Source organism: Theobroma cacao, chromosome 6 (genome assembly GCF_000208745.1).
Source record: "Theobroma cacao cultivar B97-61/B2 chromosome 6, Criollo_cocoa_genome_V2, whole genome shotgun sequence".
NCBI lineage: Eukaryota > Viridiplantae > Streptophyta > Magnoliopsida > Malvales > Malvaceae > Theobroma > Theobroma cacao.
Genome location: NC_030855.1, coordinates 26,173,547 through 26,194,193, shown reverse-complemented (window position 1 = coordinate 26,194,193; position 20,647 = coordinate 26,173,547). Strand labels below are relative to the sequence as shown.

The following is a 20,647-nucleotide window of genomic DNA, read 5'->3' as shown; positions in this document are numbered from 1 at the left end:
AACTGTACATATACGATGTGCATGCTTGATTTCCTCACTTTTCTTGTTTGACAATCTCAAATTGATGAGATGAGATTTTTGTTTTTGAAATTCTAATATAGTTTTAATCAACTTGGGGAGCTATATATAATTGCTTATTTTATTAATCCAAGTGCTTTACTCTTTTTATTTTAAAAGTTTTCAAGTTTGGATTCATTGGATGGTGCAGAACGGGTGACATTATTTTCCTGTAACACTCCATTGCTCAAGGCACTTATTCGTCTGGCCATTTTGCTTCAATAAAAGAAGCAAGATTTGAAACAGATTCATCTAATTCTGAATGATTACCTCAAAATATCTTTATCAGGGAGTTAACCTCATTATCTAGAGAGTTAAGCCGATAAAGCATTGCAATTTATTATCCCTCTGATTCTGATTAGATATATCTTTTTATCTAATTGTGGCTATTCCATATTATCATACTAAATAAATTGGCCCCCAAAACACAGGATGATATATCTTGGGCTAAAGAAGGAAGCACCCCATACCAACGTGCAGCTTGGGCCTCGTCTACAAAACCATCAAAGCCTTTAGCCTTTCTGTCCACAAATTGTTCCACGTAATTCCGAACGCCACCGCTGAATCTCCACGTGTGGTACTAACTACTTAAGGCAACGCCACACATGCACCCAACCTTACACTTGTCTCTCAAAACCATTTGTCTGGTTTTGCTTTTGCATGTCACATTCACACACTACTGAACTATTCTATTACTATTCTAGGAAGATATCATATTGGACTCGGTATTCTCCGCAAATCTGAATCACTTGTCCCAACCCCAACCCAGCCATGGTTTTATCACAGCCAGAAGCCAGCATTCTCACCGCCGTCTCCTACCGACAACAACTAGAACAAGTTTATGGCTCTGCCTCTGATGATGCCTTTTCATTCTCTCCTACTATAACCCTCCAAAAGCTACCCCATCTTAGTGAGTACACGAACCACCTCCAACCGGCCGTCCCCAATCCACTCGACCGAAACCCTTTCTTCCATCCCACTGACGGCTTCTACATAAACCCATCAGACGTCATTCTCCGCCAAGTCGTCTACGACCTCTCTCCCTCCAGAACACTCCCTTCTCCCTCTCACGGCCGGTACTTGGCATATCACAGGGCGGGTCCTCGCAACCAAATTTTCTTTGACCCTTGTACCACCAGGGCTGCTATCGTTACATGTGGAGGACTCTGTCCTGGGATGAATACTGTTATACGGGAGCTGGTTGTTGGCCTTTGGGACCTGTATGGGGTGCGCCAAATTTATGGTATTAAAGCTGGCTACCGGGGTTTCTACTCCACTCACCCCATTGAGCTCAATCCTAAGCTGGTGCGTAACTGGCACAAGAGGGGCGGGACTGTGCTTGAAACATCGAGGGGTGGCTTTGACCTCACAAGGATTGTTGATGCCATTGAGCACCGCGGCTTTAATCAGGTTAATTTGTTGTCTGCCAATTAGTGTCATAGGCAAGAGTTTTTTGTTTTCCGCTTCATCAGTTTGTGTTAGCTTAATTAAAAACTTTCTTGTTACATGTTGAAATTAGAGTAGAGGGTCTGGGTCGCCATTAGCTTGAGATGGGCATCCCGTCCACACTCTTTCTGCAAAAGCTTTAATATCCACTTCATCTCCAGATCAGTAAAGTAAATTAGGATTTGTTTTTGGCTCGAGGGGCAGAGCTGAGGAAACCAACAAGACTCTTCACAACCCTATGGAGTCTGGACATTGTAAAATTTATACTTAAAATTTTCTTCTAAAAGAATAGAGTAGATATGCCAGCCTTTTCTAGTTTTGTCAATCAGCTTTTTGATAAGAATTTAGTGGCCTCTTCACCTGAGTAAAATCAATTATATCTTTTGTTCTGGTGTTCGATTTTTTAGTTTCATTAGATTACTGTGTTGCGCTTGATCAACTGATCAGTATTTCTCAAAAACCCTCGACGTTGGCCATCATCAACCTTTTAATTGCATCCAAATTCGGATCCTCAGTATCTATTAGGCAGAACAATACAAAGAAATGACCAAAAAAGCAAGCATCTTAACCATAGGAATAGGATTACCATCTAAAGAATTTATCATTTTCATTTGGTCAATTTTATCTTGCTTGATATATATCTGTGTGTATTTACTGCTACATGTATTAACTAGTCCCAGTTTATAACAACTGGTAATTTCTTCCAGTAACCTTACCTAGTTCTTGATAATAAATTGACATGGTGCTTGCATCCTGGAGCTTATTTCAAAAATATAAATAAATGTTGCTTGCTAGGTTTCACCAATATTTGCTTGCTCAATATGTACGAATAGGTTTACATTATAGGCGGGGATGGCACAATGCGCGGTGCTGTAAAGATATTTGAGGAGATCCGCCGGCGGAAATTGAGAGTAGGAGTCGCTGGAATTCCAAAAACTGTGGACAATGACGTGGGCATAATTGATAGATCATTTGGATTCCAGACAGCTGTAGAAATGGCGCAGCAAGCAATCAATGCGGCCCATGTAGAGGCGGAAAGTGCAGTCAATGGAATTGGTTTAGTGAAGCTAATGGGTCGGAGCACAGGGCATATAGCCCTTCATGCAACATTGAGCAGCCGTGATGTGGACTGCTGCTTAATTCCTGAAACCGAATTTTACTTAGAAGCCAAAGGGGGGCTATTTGAATTTCTTGAACAAAGGCTGAAAGAGAGGGGGCATGCAGTGCTGGTGGTTGCTGAAGGGGCAGGTCAGGATTTGATACCCAGAAGTGATGCCCAGAAAGAAGAAAGGGATGAGTCTGGCAACCTGGTTTTCCTAGATGTTGGGGCGTGGCTGAACTCAGAGCTCAAGAAATGGTGGGCCAGAGACCACCCAGATGAGTTGTTTACAGTGAAGTATATAGATCCTACTTACATGATACGTGCAGTTCCAGCAAATGCTACAGATAACTTGTACTGTACACTTCTGGCTCATTCAGCAATTCATGGGGTAATGGGAGGGTACACTGGTTTTGTCTCTGGCCCTATTAACGGCAACTATGCATATATTCCATTGACGGACGTGGCACAAGCTAAGAATGAAGTAAACACCAAGGACCATAAATGGGCCTGGGTCAGATCCGTTACCAATCAGCCTGACTTCGTGAAGCCGGGATGAAATTCAATAGGATTTGTCTGTCCCGATCGTTTGGATTCTTCTGCAGACTATTGCCACTGCACTGCACTGTGTTCATGTTAAGAAATGTGTTCGTCCAAGTGTATCATTACTCATTTTTTTTTTTTTTGCTTTCAAGCATATCAATTACTTACAATCTGTAAAAGCTGTTGAAACATGAGACAAATGCTTTCATTATTTCTTTACAACAATTTTCTTGACAGATAAGAAACAAATAGCTAAAAGTGAACTTCCATTGGTTTGGGTAGATATATTGTTTTATCTTTCAAGAAGAGGTGTAAGAGCAGAAAGCAAACCATTATCAAAGGAGATTGCTGAAAGGTTCATTTCTCAAATATTAACATACCGATCATGAAACAACAATCACCGTCAAACAATTGCTGCCATAGATACAATATCTCTATTCAACCACAAATTCATATCATTAGGAAATCCGATAGTTACAAAATCCTGCACAAGGTCCTCTAGTCTCTTGCTCATGAAAATGGAGACCGTACAACCATCAATAATGATAAGAAGAGGGTATTCCTTTTCAAGCCAAGTCCGATGAGGCTTCCCCTCAAAAATATGCACAGCTCCCAGCCCCTAACAGTCTAGTAACCTGCATGCACTCAGTTTATCAAACACAAAACAATAATTACAACCTAGAACCAACTGCAGCAAAATCCTCGCAAAAGCCATCTTACCTGAGCATCCGCACATGCCATCAGGTGGATTTTTTAAGTTTACCTAGCTCATCCAATACATCTTTAAGTGGTTCACTGAGCCTGCTTTTCTTAGCCTAGATCAAGCAATAAAAATTTGAAACTAGCATCTTTGCCTTTTTTTACAACAACTCTCATTCTCCCCCCCTGGGATACAATAAACAATTTCATATATCAGATTTGAGAAATTACTCATACTAGTCATACCTCCAAGGATCGAACAAGAGCAAAAACTTCATCAACAGTTTCTGGACAAGTATTTGCAATCACACAAATCTGCAACAACAGTTTGGAACTAAGACAGCAGCACGATTGTTTAAAATTAACCACTCGGGAGAAGACCTGATACCTCACTGTAAGAGACACCATATTTTGAAAGAGCCCTGATTGAGTTAATGGTTCAACAAGAGATGGAGCAGACAAATGGCATGTAAAGCAACCAGTGACAGAGAAATTGTCTATATACAAGTGCAATAGAAAAAAGAGTCAAGGATACTCAAGAACTCGTCTGACAGACTGGGGATTAGTATAATAGCTACGAGTCTTGGCATACTGCAGTCCTAAATGAAATGATCTGAAAAGAGTGTTAAGAGTAATTTGATGAATCATTCCACAAACAAACAACAGTTCTAAACAAGTTCTTACTCGGGCAGCTTAATAGTTGAATCTTGAGAGAGCATAACCATTTGTTCCTGGATGCCTTCTAAAATATTTGCAGCCTCACAATCCATGAGGCATTTAACATTTTCTGGAAGTTCTGCAAATAATAGCAAGGACCTTTACAAAAGCTTCAGATATAAATCTCAAAAGCGAGGCTAATTAAAAAAAAGAAGTATCTTAAAACCAAGAGAATATTTTCATCAAGTTACATGATAAATAGTTGAGAGACGATAAAAGAGACAACAAGGCCCATAGAAGAGCATCTACAGCAAAGTTCAAGGGCCAATACAAAAAAAAAAAATCCAAGTGCCAAATGAAAAGCAGAATACACACATGAAGAAAGTTGTGATTACCCTTAACAGCACAAGGAAAAGTTATGGCCAGCAAATTGATTTAGAAGAACATAACAAATAGGGTTAAAAGAAAACACAATAAGACACCTTGAAAGAACGTATGTTCCTTGGCAATTGAACAGCATAATTTCTGATTTTTCACTTCTCCATCACAAGACATTTTTCACACTTATAGAAAAGAAGATTATAAGTAGTGTGGCATACATACTTATGATAAAAGTGCAAAATGAAAAAGGATTTACTCCCTAGAAAATAGATGTATTTCTACTTCTTAAAATGAAAAGTACTACGTATTTATACATTGAGCATGATGGTATGCACGCTTACTACAAGAAGTAAGCAATCTAATGAAAATTCTTGGAGGAAGAAGCAATTTTTTTTTCAAGTCCTGCAACTGAAAGTACTGTTAACCATTTAAACAGACAATAAATACAACCTAAATGCTGATTGTGACAAATGATTCACTTAGTAAACAGGGTAATAAACATTCAAAAGAATCATGTATGGGCAGTTAAGGCGAGTAAAAACCCTGTTCAACTCTGAGCTCCAATGACTTAGCTTCTTTTGCCACAGGGGCCTTTCCACCATTGACCACCTTTTCTCCCTTTCCTCCCTTGGCCCAGTCACCTTGTACGTTGTATTTTAAGCAGTATCAGTAAAAACAATTAATAGACATAAGAAAATAGAATACTTGAAAAAATAATAAAGTTGATCCCTTTACCCCTAAACCCGAGAGGGGATAGTACCTTTACCAACAGGGATTGCAAACTTGCCATCAGATTTTGGCGATGAGAAATTAAATCCAAGGTTAGGTAAACCTGTAAAAATAGATAGAGCAGGATTTATAAGGAGAATAAATCTTGAAGAGAAGGATAAACTCAAAACGCAAAGAGAAAAAAGAAAAACTTTTGACCTTCCATTCCAAACTGAACTTTCCTTCCCCTCTTTGATTTTGCAGAATTATCATCTTTTCCTTTCAATGAAGCCACGGAAGAAAGATGAGCCAAGAAGATTGGTAAAGGATAACAGCACATTTACAGAAGAAAGAGTAAGAATGAATGCATGCATGCGGTAGAAAAATTTGAGTGAAGCCAAAAACAAGGAAATGGCATTAGCGAGCAAGAGGCATAAGTGGTAGTTGGAAACTAAAAAATGGAGGGAAGCAGGCTGATAACTATTAAGCAACAAGAGCCAGCAGGCAGATAACATCTCCTGAGATGTTGAAGGAACGACGATGAGGTAACAAGGGAGCTAGTAAGGAGGTTTTTGCAATTTGGTCTTGTATTGGGCAAGAAATAAATCCTTCAAAGTTGAGGTTTTGGCAATGAACAGAACAATTAGAGACGAGGAGCAAAGGAAAAGGGGGTTGAACATAGAATAGTTTGAAGAGCATCAACAGTAATGCACGAAGCAAGGAAAAAGAAGATAGAGGGAAGAAAAGCAAACCATGTCTAGCAGTGGCAGAAGCCGGGGTAGATTTGAGAGCAGATTTAGGTGTTGTTTTGGTGGGCAATGAAAACCCTTTGCCTCCCTTCTCCGACATTTCAGCCACCAGTTAACTATTAATCAAAAAACACAAAACCCAACCTTTTTTAGGGCTTTTCACTTGTCACACATCAAGAATAACATCCAGTCGAAAGATCAATCAAAGTTTTACCCGCGCAGCGAGGCAGAGAGGAGAGAGGAGGAGAGGATGGAGGCAGGAGGCACGAGAGATAGAAAGAGAGAGAGAGAGGCGGAGTGTTTCTTCGGCTTTAGGTACGGCTTCAGGCCTGGAACCCCGTTTGGCGTGTTTTCTTTGCGGTTGCTGTTGATGCTTCGGCATTTTTATATGTATGTATGTATGTATGTATGTGTGTATGTATGTGCGGCTGTTTTTGTTGTTGCCTCGTTGCCTTATATAAAATTACAGATGGTAAATAACTTTTTCAGTGTATTAATTATATTATGTTAAATTTTTTATTATTTAATATGCCGACCAAAAAGCAAATTTTTTCTTAAATTTTATAATTTAATTATTATTTTTTATTTATAATCTAAAGAGTCCGATTTGGCATCGATGGGCGATCGCAATACCAGCTTCTAGTCTTTGATTCAGTAATTAATTTAACATAACGAATGATGATTCCACTCTTAATTGTTTACACATGATTTCCCCCTAAACCACAAAAACAACAAATAAATACTAGGAAGAAAGACGCCATTGCTTCAAGCTGCAAAACCAAAATGAACATAGACGGCTCTGCTTTGAAATACAGAATTTCGCCATTGCACATGCAACCATCATCATCTGCATCCTCAGGTATCATCGACTTGTGAGTGAAAAACAAAACTTGGGAATGTAGTGGTGATGTCTCTGTTCACCAAGAGACACAAAGTTAATAACACGGCTCCCTTCTATGCATAATTTTGCTTTCAAAAACCTTATAATCTATCATGTTCCCTCCCCTCCCCTCCAACATGGAGAAACACTTATATCACTAGTTTTCAAGTGTTAATAACTAACATACTTGAGATACTGAAGAGTCATATTCTTCAAAAGCGAAGGATGACGCAAAACAAGGCTTCTCCACTCTTCCTTGTCAATCTTTCCATCATGTTTAGTATCAGCTTCCTCAAAGGTCTATCAAATAAACAAATTTAGGAGAAATATAGTTACACCACCAAATGTGTGAATCAATTAGTTCATGACACCAACACTAAAAACAGCACTGACGCTGTGCTTACACTACTTCTAAACATCAGTCAGACCTGCAGCATCATGTAAATTGATCATCTATTAAAAAGAAAACCAGCATAAATTTCAAACCTAACTGCTGCTTCCTAAGATGTAACTTAACAGCACAAACGTAGCATCTCCATTGATGTTTCAGTTTAAACACCGCAACTCTATGTATCTAATTGTAATATAGTAAAATTCTTCATATTTCAATGTTTGTACAACTCAGGCGTTGCTCTGTCCTTCAGACTTCATTTTTCTAATAATTGCTTCCTTCAACACATGGAAAAGCTTTTCAACTTACCAATATATGAATAGAAATTAAATTTTCAAACTACTAGTTTAGACATATCCATGAAGATTGAGGAAAGCACAACGTTATAACAAAAGAAAACTAGGAACAACATGTCTATGAGTGCATCAAGGAACAAGTCCACCAATATAAAAATATAAATCAGACAAGACAAATACAGAAAGGGCAGCCTCAATTAGCTATAGTAGAGGAACAAGTAAATAACAACATGCTGCCTCAAACAACAAATCACTGCAATCAATTAAGGAAGCACCTTGTCAATGATACTCTCGATAACATCATCTGACAGATTCATACCAGATTCAGCAAGCGTGGCTACTACCATTTGCTTTACCTATATGTTAAAGATTTATGGTCACAGTTCTTCAGAGATGTCTCAAAAAACATAGAACATACTATGTTGCAGGAAACAACCATGCTGGTAATATATTTGCCTTGAAAAAGAATAATACTAGAGAACAGCACATGTTACTTTGTTCCAGACACAGCTGAACCTAGTGAACATAATAGAACTGAAAGTACCAGTAATTTTATCACCAAAAGAACAAAACAGCAGAAATATGCTGTAAATTCAGATTTCTGGTGCCTAGATATAACCTTCAACAAATGAATTACAGTGCAGAAGCCTAGTTAGAAAACTACAAATTAAACATCATAGCAATATTTGACGCTTGTAATAATTTCAAAATGATTTTTTAGAGTAAAGATTAGTAAGTGTAATGTTGACAAGTCTTTATTTATTCATGTAGCACAAAAATAATAAGATACCTCTTGTCTCTCTATGAACCCTTGCTGTTTGAGATCGTACAGCTGGAATGAAACTGCAATTCCAATAACATTCATAAATGTACTTCACCATGTAATCATGAGGAAAGCTAATGTTGAAAGTGCTGGAGATGACTAATTCTATAAAACTTAATGATGTATCATAATTTAGGCACTCTATCATTGAGGTTCATATGCCAGCCCTCCCTCAAAAACCCAAGAAGGGAGACATGCTGCAAGTGCTTATGACGAGCTATAGCCCCTTTTCTCTGCTCTTGATGGAGACATTGTACATTTTCTTAATATTAGCTACAAATGCAATAAAGTGCTTGAAATATAAAGTGTACTTACACTCAATTTTATCATCAATTGGTGCATTGGGGTGAAATACAGACAAAGCACGTGCAAACTCTTCAAAATCTAGTATTCCATTGTGCTTGGTGTCAAACAAGTCAAATACCTACATAGTTTGAACAGCAATCTCAAGCACCATGAGTATGTGCTAAGTTATATAAAGTCTGTCGAGCGAGAACTACCAAAGGGGCAAAAATCCACAGGAGAAAAGCAAGAAAGCAAATTAACACTCAATTGACGATGCTAAATTTTTCACAGCAAAAAGATACCCGATCTGCAAATAAGCTCTCCTTTTTGTTTGTCTTAAACAATGCCAATTGAAATTCTTCCTGTAACATAAAACAAGTAAAGAGCAAGAAAACTAAAATTAGAAACACATCAAGCATTCAGAAAATATTTCTGCTTAAAAGGGCTGGCTTCAGATTATATTGATATGAAAGAAAGTCCATTTTCGTGCAGAAGCTGCAAAGAATGTAACAGCACAAGCATATATAAAAATTTGTGATAAATTACCTTGTTGATCAGCCCATCATCAATCACTGCACTGCTGATTTTTTTAAATAGCTCATACAGGGCTTCAATTTCACTTACACTAACTGCATTTGAAGGGGGAAGAAGAGTAAATATCTAGGCACTGTCCATATCTCACTTTTCCAATGAAAATTGGAAAAGTGCAACTGGTAATCACAGAATAAAATTAACAAAAAATGATAAAGTTTCCCTTAAAACATAGGACAAAAGAAAAAGATCACCATGCTGGTGCATTTCATCACTTTACATAATCATACTTCACCTAGAACTGTAAATAAAACAAAAAAATCATTCTTCAATTATGACTGAAAATATCACGAAAAAAGTAAACATACACACAGTCTCCCTAGCCAGAGCTTCCGGATCTTCCAGACCCTTAGGTTGCTTATATAAATCAGCATCACAACAATTAATGACTGCAGCACATAAATGCTTTAATCCTTCTAGGCACTGCACCATGATCTTTTCCAGATATCAAAATGCTCCATAACTGTACACAAGAGAAACCCAACTCTTAAACTTTGAGAGCTTTATCTTGAAGAATACCCAAGAAACTGGCAAGTTGTTGACATAAAAACCAATAATATAATTTCCCCAACAGACCAAAGATTGAATTTAGAAACTCTATGTGTGCACATAGATAAGGAGTTTTAAACCAAAAGTAAACTCAGCACATCAGAATAAGTTGACACATACTTGAAAATAAATTAAATTCCAAGAGGAAATGTTTCTGGAAAAAAAATGCACCTAAATGTAGCACATGTTTTTTTAAATTCAATTAGAAAATGCATGAGAAAAGTATAAAAACAATAACTGAACATAATCAAAAGTAGAACCACAATAATGAAAAAGCAATAATAGATGAATCTGAGATATTTATTGTCCTAATATATCTTAAAGGCAACTATAAGATAATTGTAACTTGATTCAAAATTTTGTTTGATTTGATGTGAGCATGCAACAAGAAGAGAAAATGTTCCACATGTCACCAACTAAACTCAGTTATTAATCTGATGCTTCCTTCCCTTCTCCTTTGTCATCTTAGAAAGTAACAAAATATGCAGGGAACACAAGCCTAAACCATTTTGCAATCGATTTTGAATTTCCAAGAAGCAAAGATAAAATTCAATCCAATTCTATGTGAAATTAAACAAAAAGAATCATTGGAATATTACAACCAATTGAATGTTGAGCAGCTGTCAGAATCGAATGGATTTTTCCTTTTCCAGTCTTCTGGGTGACAGACAAAGCAGAAATACAAGACAAGAAAGATTGGCGAAATTGGAAATGAGAATAAATGCATGCATGCATGCTATTCTAATAGGCTATGTAAACTACAAAGGCAAAATGCAGTGATAATTCTGTAATTTTGGTCAGAGGGTTGATATATGCACCATATTGTCTTCCTTATGTTATGTTTTCAAAAGCACCGTCAGAGACTAACTCAGTTAACAATATCTAAAGAGCATCCTTGCATCTCCATTCCACTTACACCGGTCTAACAGAAATATCCATTGAGGCCACCGAGAAGCATGCAGAAGAAGTAAAAGCTGGGTGCCTCAAATAAGAGGTTCAAAGATTCTTCCTTTCTAGTATAATTGATTCATAGCAAGAGCAAGTTTAACATTAAGTGGCATGCTTGAAATTCTAGGAATTAGACAGTGAATAAAAGCCCAGAGGATAGAACTGCATATGGCAAGAATTTCGAGGCCAGATACAGAATGGTGTGGGCGAGAGTAAAGCGATGAGAGAAAACCATCACTGCATTCGATATCAGATATGAAAAGAAAGACAAGTAAAATTCCAAAGAGATGCTTATATCTTTTATATTGATAAGTGATTGTACGAGTATGCAACGAAATCTGGCTCTTTGGCAGTAACAATTCAAACGGAGAAAAATGAAATAAAAACCGACGTTACAGCAGTTAATCAAAGCATTGCACATTGAGGATCCAACAAGCCCAAAATCCGATTCAAGAGCTCCAATGGCAACCAAAAATCCAGACATGGTTCAAGCAATTACAAACAGAAACAGATCAAACCAAACAAGCAAAGATTAGGGCTTTTAATAAAATAAAGAAAACAGAGTCATGAAGACAGAATTTTCATTTTAACAAATAATATACTAGTATATATATATATTACCTTTCAGAAGAAGCAGAGAGGAGAAACGAGTAGGAGAAGGGAAGGTGAAGAAAAGCAGTCAAGATTCTGGTGGTGAGGCATGTCTGACTGACCAACTGTTTTTCTGTGTTTTGTTAATCTCTGGATTATAGAGACAAGGTGCCCACTACCAATGCCTAAGGCCCAAGGTGGGTTATAATATAATATACTATAGTGCTAGTGCAATTACTGCTTTACTACACAATGATTCTGATTTATGATTTCTGATTTGATTATTGATTATACAGATACACACACAAATAAAAACCTTCCATACTACGAAATTCGGGGAAACAACATTATAGGGAACACCATTAAGCGTGCCGGCTCTTGTTTTACAACCCAACCAAAGCCTTGACAAGTTACAAATTTGATGAACTCTCTTTATCACGGTTCCATGTAAATGTAATGGCACACCCCTTACAAGTTATCTCTATGTTAAACCAATGAACTGCCAATGTTTTTAATTTTTCATTTTTGGTAACTTCTTAGCAACCCCGTGGCACATCTGGCTCTGCATCACATGTGTTTTGGTTGCTTGATTCTGTTTACCCAGAGCCTAGATGTCTGCAAGGCTATACCTTTCTTTCTACGACTAATGACTAACTAGCCAACTGTTTATTTATGTTATGGTATCATGTTGAGAACGAGTTTGATGTTAACCGCATTCTTGTAATACATAAAACAGAACTCAAGATTTTGAGGGGAATAGAAATCCTCTGCCTTCACTTCAGGCGGGCGTTGTTGATGATGTACTTATTCGGTTTCAATGACAACATTTAAAGAAGCTGAAAGCGATGGCTTATACTTCTCTTCTATTCTATTCATCTGCAAAACTAATGCGTACTTATAGTAGGATTTCGGTTCACGAACCAACTCTTTTCTTCTATTCAATAGGACAGTAGTGTAGCTAAGTTATTTATTGGTCTTTACAGCTGAAAAGAAGTCTCTTTTTTCCTTTTGTTTTTTCTGGTCTGATAAGAACTCTTTTTGCCTAGCTACCACAAATGGTGCATTACTTACTGCAATGCAATTATATATGCAAAAGGGTACACGAAACACAATAGCACAGAGAATTGGGGAAGAGAGTCTTCAAGTTCAGGATTGATTGCATTAATTCGACTATCTCTCTCGACCTTTATCATGCCCTTGGTCTGATCTACTTCTCCTTTGTACTATCTTCTTGGGATCCACTTTGCTTGCAGAATTCGCTTCACCTCTCCTTTCTTTGCCCTTCTCGGATTCTGCTTCCCCAATGTTCCCTCTTACCCCCTTTCCCTCCAAGCTTTTCATCTTTTCGTGATGCTCTCTTTCGCTGCTTTCAGGAACCGTGTTCCTTCTCCTTGCCTCCTGTTGCGGCTTATCACCCTCTTCTTCCGTAGCTTGTGTCTGTCTTGCTTTGGAGATCAGCTCTGGTTTATGACCTGTTGCCCTGGAACCACTCTCTTGTTCGAAAAAGAGGACTTGCACCACTGTTCTCAATGGTAGCCTCTCGTTCTTCACAGCATGGGCACGTATCTCTGGGGACAGTTTTTGGCAGTCTAGCATTCTGCAGAGGCTCTTCTTCTCTGCTTTACTTAGATCAGGGTGCTCCTGCTTCAATCAATAAGGACCATGTTGGAAGAAATACAATCTGTGAGATGGATGTAAGATGCAACTTTTTGGGGCTTATACTACTATGTTTTTCGGGCGATCAACAACTCAATGATCCAAAAACTCCACTTGCATTTAATGAATGAATAACTAAAACAAAAGACATGCATATCCAATCAACATTCCTAAATGCTTAAGCACAAGGACTGAAGAAATGAGAATTCACATCAGACGTATCAGTATATCAGTCTGCCCAAAATACAAAAATGAAAAATTGGCGATTGATTAGTAAATTGGTCTCACCTTGAGATAAATATTAATTGCCTTATAAAGGCCATCGTGGTCTCCCCTGGCACTATCTGGCAGTGCTTCAGCTAGATAAACTAGTTTGGATATTGGCATGTTGACATCCCTTGCAACAACTTGAAGATACGAATCTATAAGCTTTCCAATCTTTCTAACTGATCTAAGCAAGTGGCTGTTTTCTGCAGATGCAGGGGATTGTCTTCTCCATAGCACCAAATAACTTTCCAATACTGCTGAAACCAAGTCAATATCATAGTAGTGCTGATCAGAAGACAACTGGGAAGGAAGTAGCATATCACCTACTGTTGCCTCCTCAAATTGCAGACCAGCTTTCCTTATCAGTTCAGTCTTTGTTACTGGGGAGGCTCCTAGATAATTTGCGATGCTAAGGAGCCTTAACAAGAAGCCAACTGAAACTGAACCTCGATCGGCAGGAATCATGCTGACAATGAATTCAAGAATTCGCCTGCTTTTTTTCATAGATTCTTCAGTCAGGGAACCCGAACTCTGTGGGGGTCTAGACTTTGTAGTGTCTGGTAGCCAACGACAGGCATAAACATGCAAAGCTTCACCAACGAGCTGCGGTGGCAGCATATAGGTCGATCTAACAGCAGTAATTATGCATCGAAACAGGTCTATGTCAAGATCAGATATGTCTTCTGTCCACCAATCTTTTGGAACAGACTGGTGTTGTTTTTTGACATATCCTGGCCTAGTATAAGTGTAGGACCATGAAACCTGCAGGAAGTCATCAAGATTAACCTAATGTATACCTTGAAGAGCACACGATTTTAAAAAAATACAGTTTTGGATATGCTTTCTGGGGGAAAATATAGAAGCAGTAAAATAGATGTAAAACCTTTGCTGGGGGTGTGAGGATTTTCTCTACAATAGAATCAATGCACCTTCTAATGATTCCAAGGTTCTCTGACCACTCAGGTAACTTGATTGTAGTCTGTAGTGTGACAATTGAGTCCTTCCAACCTTCAAGAATGCATGAATTGAAGAAAGCTTCCAGTTTTAGAACAAAATTTCCCTTCTCAATTGATTCAGTCATTCTAAGGAACTTAGCAGCACAAAATGCAGGTACAAAGTTATGGGCGCTGAGACTGATTGTTATCCCATAGCAAAATTTAGCACAGAGTTCGAAAGCATCTTCACCTCCGGGGATATCATGAAGATCTATGATTACAATGTCAGAATCCTCAGAATCAGAGCACAGTCGTTGTAGGAGTCCACATGTTGGAACAAGTGGAAACTGCAACTAAAAATAGCACGATTAATTTAGAGGCTAAGTTATATTGACTCACCAATCCTGAATGAATTAGTAATGTATTGTAACTTTATCACTTGTTCAAATGTCTAGGTTTTTCCAAAAGGAATTTTCGTCTTTCACATTCAAATTGCCTAATGCCTGCCTTTCAGGTACCTTTCTATTGCTAATGTTTTCAGTTCTAAGCAAGGGACTATCTACCTCGGCTCTGTCATGTTGAGTGTACCAAGTGAAACCATCTGTCTTCTTGACAGAGATAACATGTTGGACTCTACTTCTTCTCCAAAATGCTGACTCTAGTCCAAATGTGACACATGCCAGAAACCATTCAAATAAGACAAGGATACATAACATATGATGGAGGAAGAATGCTCATCCGCAGGACCATTTTTCATGCCACTACTCGAGGCAATTTATTTATTTATATCCAATATGATGAACCCAATAAACTATACCTTATGAAGAAGATAACAAATGTTGTTAATCCTTATTGTAAGATCGCTTGGTATGTCTGAAATCACAGTCCTGCGTTGCCAATCACCAACTCTATTAGATTTAAAGCTTGTGATTGTTGCCAGTTGTGTAAAATAAGGATAGTCACACTTGTTATACCTGGTAGCCTCTTCTGTGTAGAAGGTGTCTGGCTTTGTCCCAATTTTCATAAACTTCATTTTTTTTGTCTTCCTTTAATCAGAAGGTCGTGAATGACTAATTTTTCCCCTTGCAACACTGCAACGTTTGATGAAGAGACAGTGTCTGAAAGATTCAAGGCTTGGTGATATTAGTAAATACATTTCCAAAATGGATTCTGTCGAAAGATAAAAACATATTAATGCTATCAGGTAGCTAGCATGAAAGAAGAATATGTAGTAATATGCATACAAACAGACAGGAAAACCCACAGGCACAAACACGTGTCGAGGCACCTGCATACTCTGACAAGAACACTCCCCTCCATTAATTAATTACGGTTACGTCGACATAACCCCTTTGTTTCTTCACAGGATACTGGTTTTTGGTAATTGCAGATATTACTGAAAGAGCCATTAAAGAAACCGAATCGTCGGCCAAAATAAATGGGTTCCACTAGTAAGAGTTTTCTGCTTTCAATACTAAAGTTGAATGCCCAGAAATTTAGAATACACATTTAATATAAGGGGTTAGGTGCGAAATTTATTTGTTCTGTTTTTTAACTCTTCTTCCGTCCCTGATCCATGTTTTTGCTTCTTCTCATCCATTTTCTGTTCATTTGCCAATTAAAAATGGAGTTAAAAGAAGAATGGAAAAAAGCAAAGGCAATTAATGAGAAGCTGGCAGACAGGCCAAAGTCGACATCATACTTTTGGAAGAGGATATCATCGTATCAATGCATGCGGGCCAAAATTACGAAATAAACTGAGTGTGGAGGACATACTTACAAAGAAAGAACAATCTCTAAGGCAAAATGGGGCTGTCAAAATATAGCTGCAAGAGTTGAATGAATAAACTTGACCATTATGCAGCTCAGAAACATGGAAAAGAAAATGACGGGGACAAGAAGCTGTAATACAAAGAAGGGGAGAGGCCGAGGAAGTGGGAAGTAGAAGAAGAAGTAGTAGACAACGAGAAGGTCCAATCTACATACTAGAGCTTCAGTCAGTAATCAGTATGCAAAAGTGTTACATATATAAATGCAATGTATGATTAACACAACTTTGGGAAGAAGCTAGGCTCAATCACCTCAACTTTTATTCAACAAGGGGCCCCATCATCTTCATGACCTTTCCTGTATAGAACCCTACAGAGCCCTTTAGCACGTAATAATATAAATGTCTTCACCTGCAAAACCAAAAAGAAAAAAAAAATCACCTCTTGGCTGTCAGGCACTGGAGTGAGATTTGATAGCGCGCGTGGAAGCCAGAAGAGTCTTGAAGAAACAATATATATATATACATATTAGCAAGCTTTCCTGCTTTGAGTTTTAAACCTCTTCTGAAAGCCATTTATCTAATCATTACCTTGGCAGTTTCATTGAAGTTCATTTAGTTTATTCAGCCATGTATTAAATTGCAATCTCAAGTTTCACCTGGCTTCAGTGTTTTTTTAACTTGTTCTGCCAATTCCTCGACACATGTTACTACATGAAACTGAAAAGCTCGAGAACAATGAGTGAAGTTTGCCTAAAATTATATCTTACGGAAACAAGAGTTGCAGTTATTGACCATTACCTTGTTTAACACGTCATTGTCCCTACTGCTATCAAACATAACACCTGTATGCACTCGAATCCACTATCTAAATATTTAATTTCTCTCCCTATTAGTTTGTGTTCCCATTTAATTGTTTTCAAAACAATGGAACCTCTTATTCTTAGGTCCTACTTCCAAGCAGCAATATACAGGTCCCTATGAATTTATTCCTAAGTCACACAAATTCATTAGTATGTATATATATATATATATCCCAGCTAAAACGAAAGAATAACATCATCCATCTTGATCCATATCTTCATATAAAGCTAAATTCCATACACTATAATTTTGGAAAGTGAAAGCTTATGTATTTTTTTGTATACATGCATTAATTATTCATTGATGATCGTCAGCCTAATCCATCAAAATCATATATTTATGTTTGGTAGGAGAGAAAAGAAAGAAAGTGAGTAAGAACATGGATGGATTTACTTCTTTCTTTTCTCTCTAAATTGGGAGGAAAACAGTCTTTTTATCTAAGTTAATCATTTTATTTATAATATTTACGTCTAGCCTCCTTCTTTCCCTCTATTTTCTATCTTTCATACCAAATACAAGAAAAGGAAAAACAGTTTTCCTTCCCCTCCATTTTTTCTTGCCTCACTTCTCTATTTTCCTTCCTTCCTCCAAACAGTTTTGAACGAATTTGTACATCTATCTAAATAATTTCTAGGCTTGTCTTTTTCAAAAAGAATTTTCCTTTCAGGGAAGCATGGACTGGAAATATATATATATATATATATGTTATATCATCCATCTTGAAAGGAATTGATTAGTGATCTTGAGAATGTGGGAAATATGTTGTGTAGCAGTCTTAATTACAGTCATATGCTTGAGCCAATGTTCATTAAAATACTACTATACTTTATGTCATAAGAAATAGGCTATATATGCATAGGTTTTTGAACATATATGTATGTTCACATATATGAGATACTAGCATTTTAGAGTTGGGTATGGGCATGAACTGCAGCACGCTACTTTCCTAATCTTATCTCAGTAAACTCGTTCCAAACTCAAATCAAAAGAAAAATACCATGCGTCATCAACACAATATGGTTCTTCTGTGTATGCAGATGGCTTGACATATATATTTCTCCAAACTATTTGATATCAGCAATCAATTAAGACGAGGTGAAATGTATAGAGTATGCATATAGATATATCTAAAGAACATAACTCGCTGCAAGAAAGTAGCTAGGCATATAGCAATTAGCCTTGCGGACAGAATAGAAGCAGCTAGCTAGCTCACTGGCATAAATTTTGGTGGATCATGGACTCGACTTTCATCTGGCTGTAGGCAGATGGTGAGTTTCCATCAAGCATAAGTATATACATGGAATAATCTGAGTGATCATCCAAATTAATATATATGAAAACTGGTTTTCCTAATGTTGAAGGGAGGAAATTTTTGGTCAGTTAGGATCTGACACACTTGATGGAAATTAATTAATCTTAATCAAGGTTGATATATATTGTTGTCAACTTTCGGATATGCATTTGATGCTACGGGATGACCAACTAATTATAATAAAGGGGAAAGTGGCTGATGACTAACTTTCTGAAAAAGATAAAATAAGTGGCTTAGGTTTGCTTAGGTAGCTATCATGGGAGCATTTAGCCAACAAAAAATAATACTAGTTAGAACTAGTAATGCAAATTAAGGAGCAAAATGGAAGATAAAATGTAGTGCTTTTTATCAACACTGATTGGCTGAAATCCAACCTAGTGGTCTGTGCTTTCCGTGGCAGATCAAAGTAAAAAAAAAAAAGGTTGCACGGTGCATGCTAAAATGACCACAACTTTTTTCAAGGTGAGAGCATGCATGAAGAATCCATGAAATGTGATGCATGCTTCTGTCAGCCTTGCTCATATGGCTTTCAAGGTATGATTAATATATATAAACATAGATAGATGATGCCATCCAGATCTAGTGTAATACTCTTTTATATATAACTGATCATCATAAACAAGTGCTCACAAAAGTTTTTAGTATTGTCTTCTTGTCCTTTTTCTATTTGGAATTTTCTTTCCTTTTCCCAATTTTTTTTTTATCTTGTAGCAGAGCAAAGTATGGGAGAATCTATATCCGCACATGACAGAGTGAAAAAGCAGGCAGAGCTTTTGGTTGGGGTTTTCAGTGGGAAACAACAATAACAAGTCAGGAAGATTTCTGTCAATCAAATCATCCCAATTAGCCCAGCTATTATCGCCGGCACTGGGACTCGGACTTAACTAATATATATGGGGCAATCCCCAAAGGAAAACGAAATTACTTATTAGTATATATAATTACTACACGGAGAGCAAGAAACATTACACGGAGAGCAAGAAACATACCCCAATGATGTGCTTGTTGAAGTTCTTTAACTTGCTTCCAAGCCAGCAGTACCTGTTACGAACTTAGGATGCCAAAAAGCTGCCAATATATATATATATATATATATATATATATATATATAATATATATATATATATATATATATTTACCCCTGAGACTCCAAGTGACTGCCTCAGGACGAGAAAGAAGCAGTAGTAGCAGCACTACCTTCTGATATAAAGCCAGCAGTATAGGCTGCTAAAATGGAAGATAACATATCTACATCATCCTATATGAACATGCGATGCAATATAATTGCATATATGAGGTGAGGCACGAAAGGGATATCTTATTTGCTTCATGCATGTAATCCAGGAGGGAGAGGGAGAGGGAGAGGGAGAGGGAGAGGGAGAGGGAAAGGGAGCGGGAGCTAGCTTATGGGTTTCTGCTAGACTCAACTAAAGAGACACACCAACTAGAGAAGAATGGGTGTCCCAATGTCTCACCAGGACAGTAGGAGAGAGAGAGGAATAGGATGAAAAAGTGGTTGGTTGGGCTTAGTCAACATGGTAATGTATCAAAGGTATGTTATCATAAGCTGCTTTGAATAGAATCCGAAAAGAAAAAGTAAAATTAAGGAGCAGTCTCTTCTTCTCTTCTCTTTTTCATTTTCAGCTGTTGGGGATGTCAATTGTGAGTGTGGCAGTGCAGCGTCCCCAACCCCGAGGGGCTAAGCCTAGGCCTTAGCTTGAAATTGGTGCTCTATGATTGAATTCGAGAAAAAGCATGCAACGCAAGTGGGCAGTGGGTTAAGACTCAAGAGAGACTTGTTAAGAGGTGCCTGCCCCCCACCCCACCCCCAACTAAAAGGAAGGGATGGTGGGACCATCATGGAAGATCCCCTGTACAAGGCTCATCATGGTACCCCCCACTATGTCTATGTAGGTATATTCTCCTTCTCATTAGTCCTCGGGTTGGCCTTTCCCTGATTTGCATGTCGGCCACGTGTCTTGTCCGCTACCGTTGGTTGCACTGCTCCCATATCAGTCTGATGGGATCTTTGTGACCCTGCTTGTTGGTGGTTTGGGAGGCCAAACCCAGACAGGCATTTGAATTTTTCACCCTGTCCTGTCACTTGGGTTTTTTCAGGTCAATATTTGCAGTTGCAGTGTCCGGGTGTATG

General features: G+C 37.8%; 4 protein-coding genes across 15 annotated transcripts; 1 reads left to right on the top strand and 3 right to left on the bottom strand.

Annotated features, from left to right (window-relative positions):
- On the top strand, nucleotides 698-3,408 carry LOC18597365 (ATP-dependent 6-phosphofructokinase 2). Its single transcript, XM_018123454.1, has 2 exons — nucleotides 698-1,467; nucleotides 2,337-3,408. The coding sequence occupies exons 1-2, from the start codon at nucleotides 829-831 to the stop codon at nucleotides 3,159-3,161; spliced, it is 1,464 nt and encodes a 487-aa protein (XP_017978943.1). The 5' UTR covers nucleotides 698-828; the 3' UTR covers nucleotides 3,162-3,408.
- On the bottom strand, nucleotides 3,491-6,729 carry LOC18597364 (DNA-directed RNA polymerases IV and V subunit 4). Of its 2 annotated transcripts, none has more exons than XM_007026351.2 (11): nucleotides 6,554-6,729; nucleotides 6,343-6,455; nucleotides 5,810-5,869; nucleotides 5,643-5,714; nucleotides 5,425-5,523; nucleotides 4,529-4,640; nucleotides 4,380-4,457; nucleotides 4,233-4,266; nucleotides 4,091-4,159; nucleotides 3,866-3,960; nucleotides 3,491-3,780 (listed from the first exon to the last, which is right to left on the bottom strand). In XM_007026351.2, the coding sequence occupies exons 2-10, from the start codon at nucleotides 6,437-6,439 to the stop codon at nucleotides 3,886-3,888; spliced, it is 696 nt and encodes a 231-aa protein (XP_007026413.1). In that variant the 5' UTR covers nucleotides 6,440-6,455; nucleotides 6,554-6,729; the 3' UTR covers nucleotides 3,491-3,780; nucleotides 3,866-3,885. The 2 variants fall into 2 exon arrangements, with proteins under 2 accessions (XP_007026413.1, XP_007026415.2); XM_007026353.2 differs by having other exon boundaries at nucleotides 5,810-5,863.
- Nucleotides 6,946-12,014, bottom strand: LOC18597363 (calcineurin B-like protein 3). Of its 2 annotated transcripts, XM_007026349.2 has the most exons (9): nucleotides 11,724-12,014; nucleotides 9,914-10,068; nucleotides 9,561-9,643; nucleotides 9,317-9,376; nucleotides 9,045-9,153; nucleotides 8,697-8,749; nucleotides 8,182-8,262; nucleotides 7,407-7,519; nucleotides 6,946-7,252 (listed from the first exon to the last, which is right to left on the bottom strand). In XM_007026349.2, exons 2-9 carry the CDS (start codon nucleotides 10,035-10,037, stop codon nucleotides 7,195-7,197), a joined length of 681 nt encoding a protein of 226 aa, XP_007026411.1. In that variant the 5' UTR covers nucleotides 10,038-10,068; nucleotides 11,724-12,014; the 3' UTR covers nucleotides 6,946-7,194. The 2 variants fall into 2 exon arrangements, with proteins under 2 accessions (XP_007026411.1, XP_007026412.1); XM_007026350.2 differs by lacking the exon at nucleotides 8,182-8,262.
- Nucleotides 12,600-19,567, bottom strand: LOC18597362 (BTB/POZ domain-containing protein At5g47800). Of its 10 annotated transcripts, none has more exons than XM_018123512.1 (9): nucleotides 19,485-19,567; nucleotides 16,633-16,731; nucleotides 16,332-16,377; nucleotides 15,816-16,154; nucleotides 15,526-15,669; nucleotides 15,369-15,438; nucleotides 14,500-14,904; nucleotides 13,638-14,378; nucleotides 12,600-13,337 (listed from the first exon to the last, which is right to left on the bottom strand). In XM_018123512.1, exons 5-9 carry the CDS (start codon nucleotides 15,582-15,584, stop codon nucleotides 12,864-12,866), a joined length of 1,749 nt encoding a protein of 582 aa, XP_017979001.1. In that variant the 5' UTR covers nucleotides 15,585-15,669; nucleotides 15,816-16,154; nucleotides 16,332-16,377; nucleotides 16,633-16,731; nucleotides 19,485-19,567; the 3' UTR covers nucleotides 12,600-12,863. The 10 variants fall into 10 exon arrangements, with proteins under 10 accessions (XP_017979001.1, XP_017979002.1, XP_017979003.1 ...); XM_018123513.1 differs by having other exon boundaries at nucleotides 12,600-13,334; XM_018123514.1 differs by having other exon boundaries at nucleotides 14,500-14,898.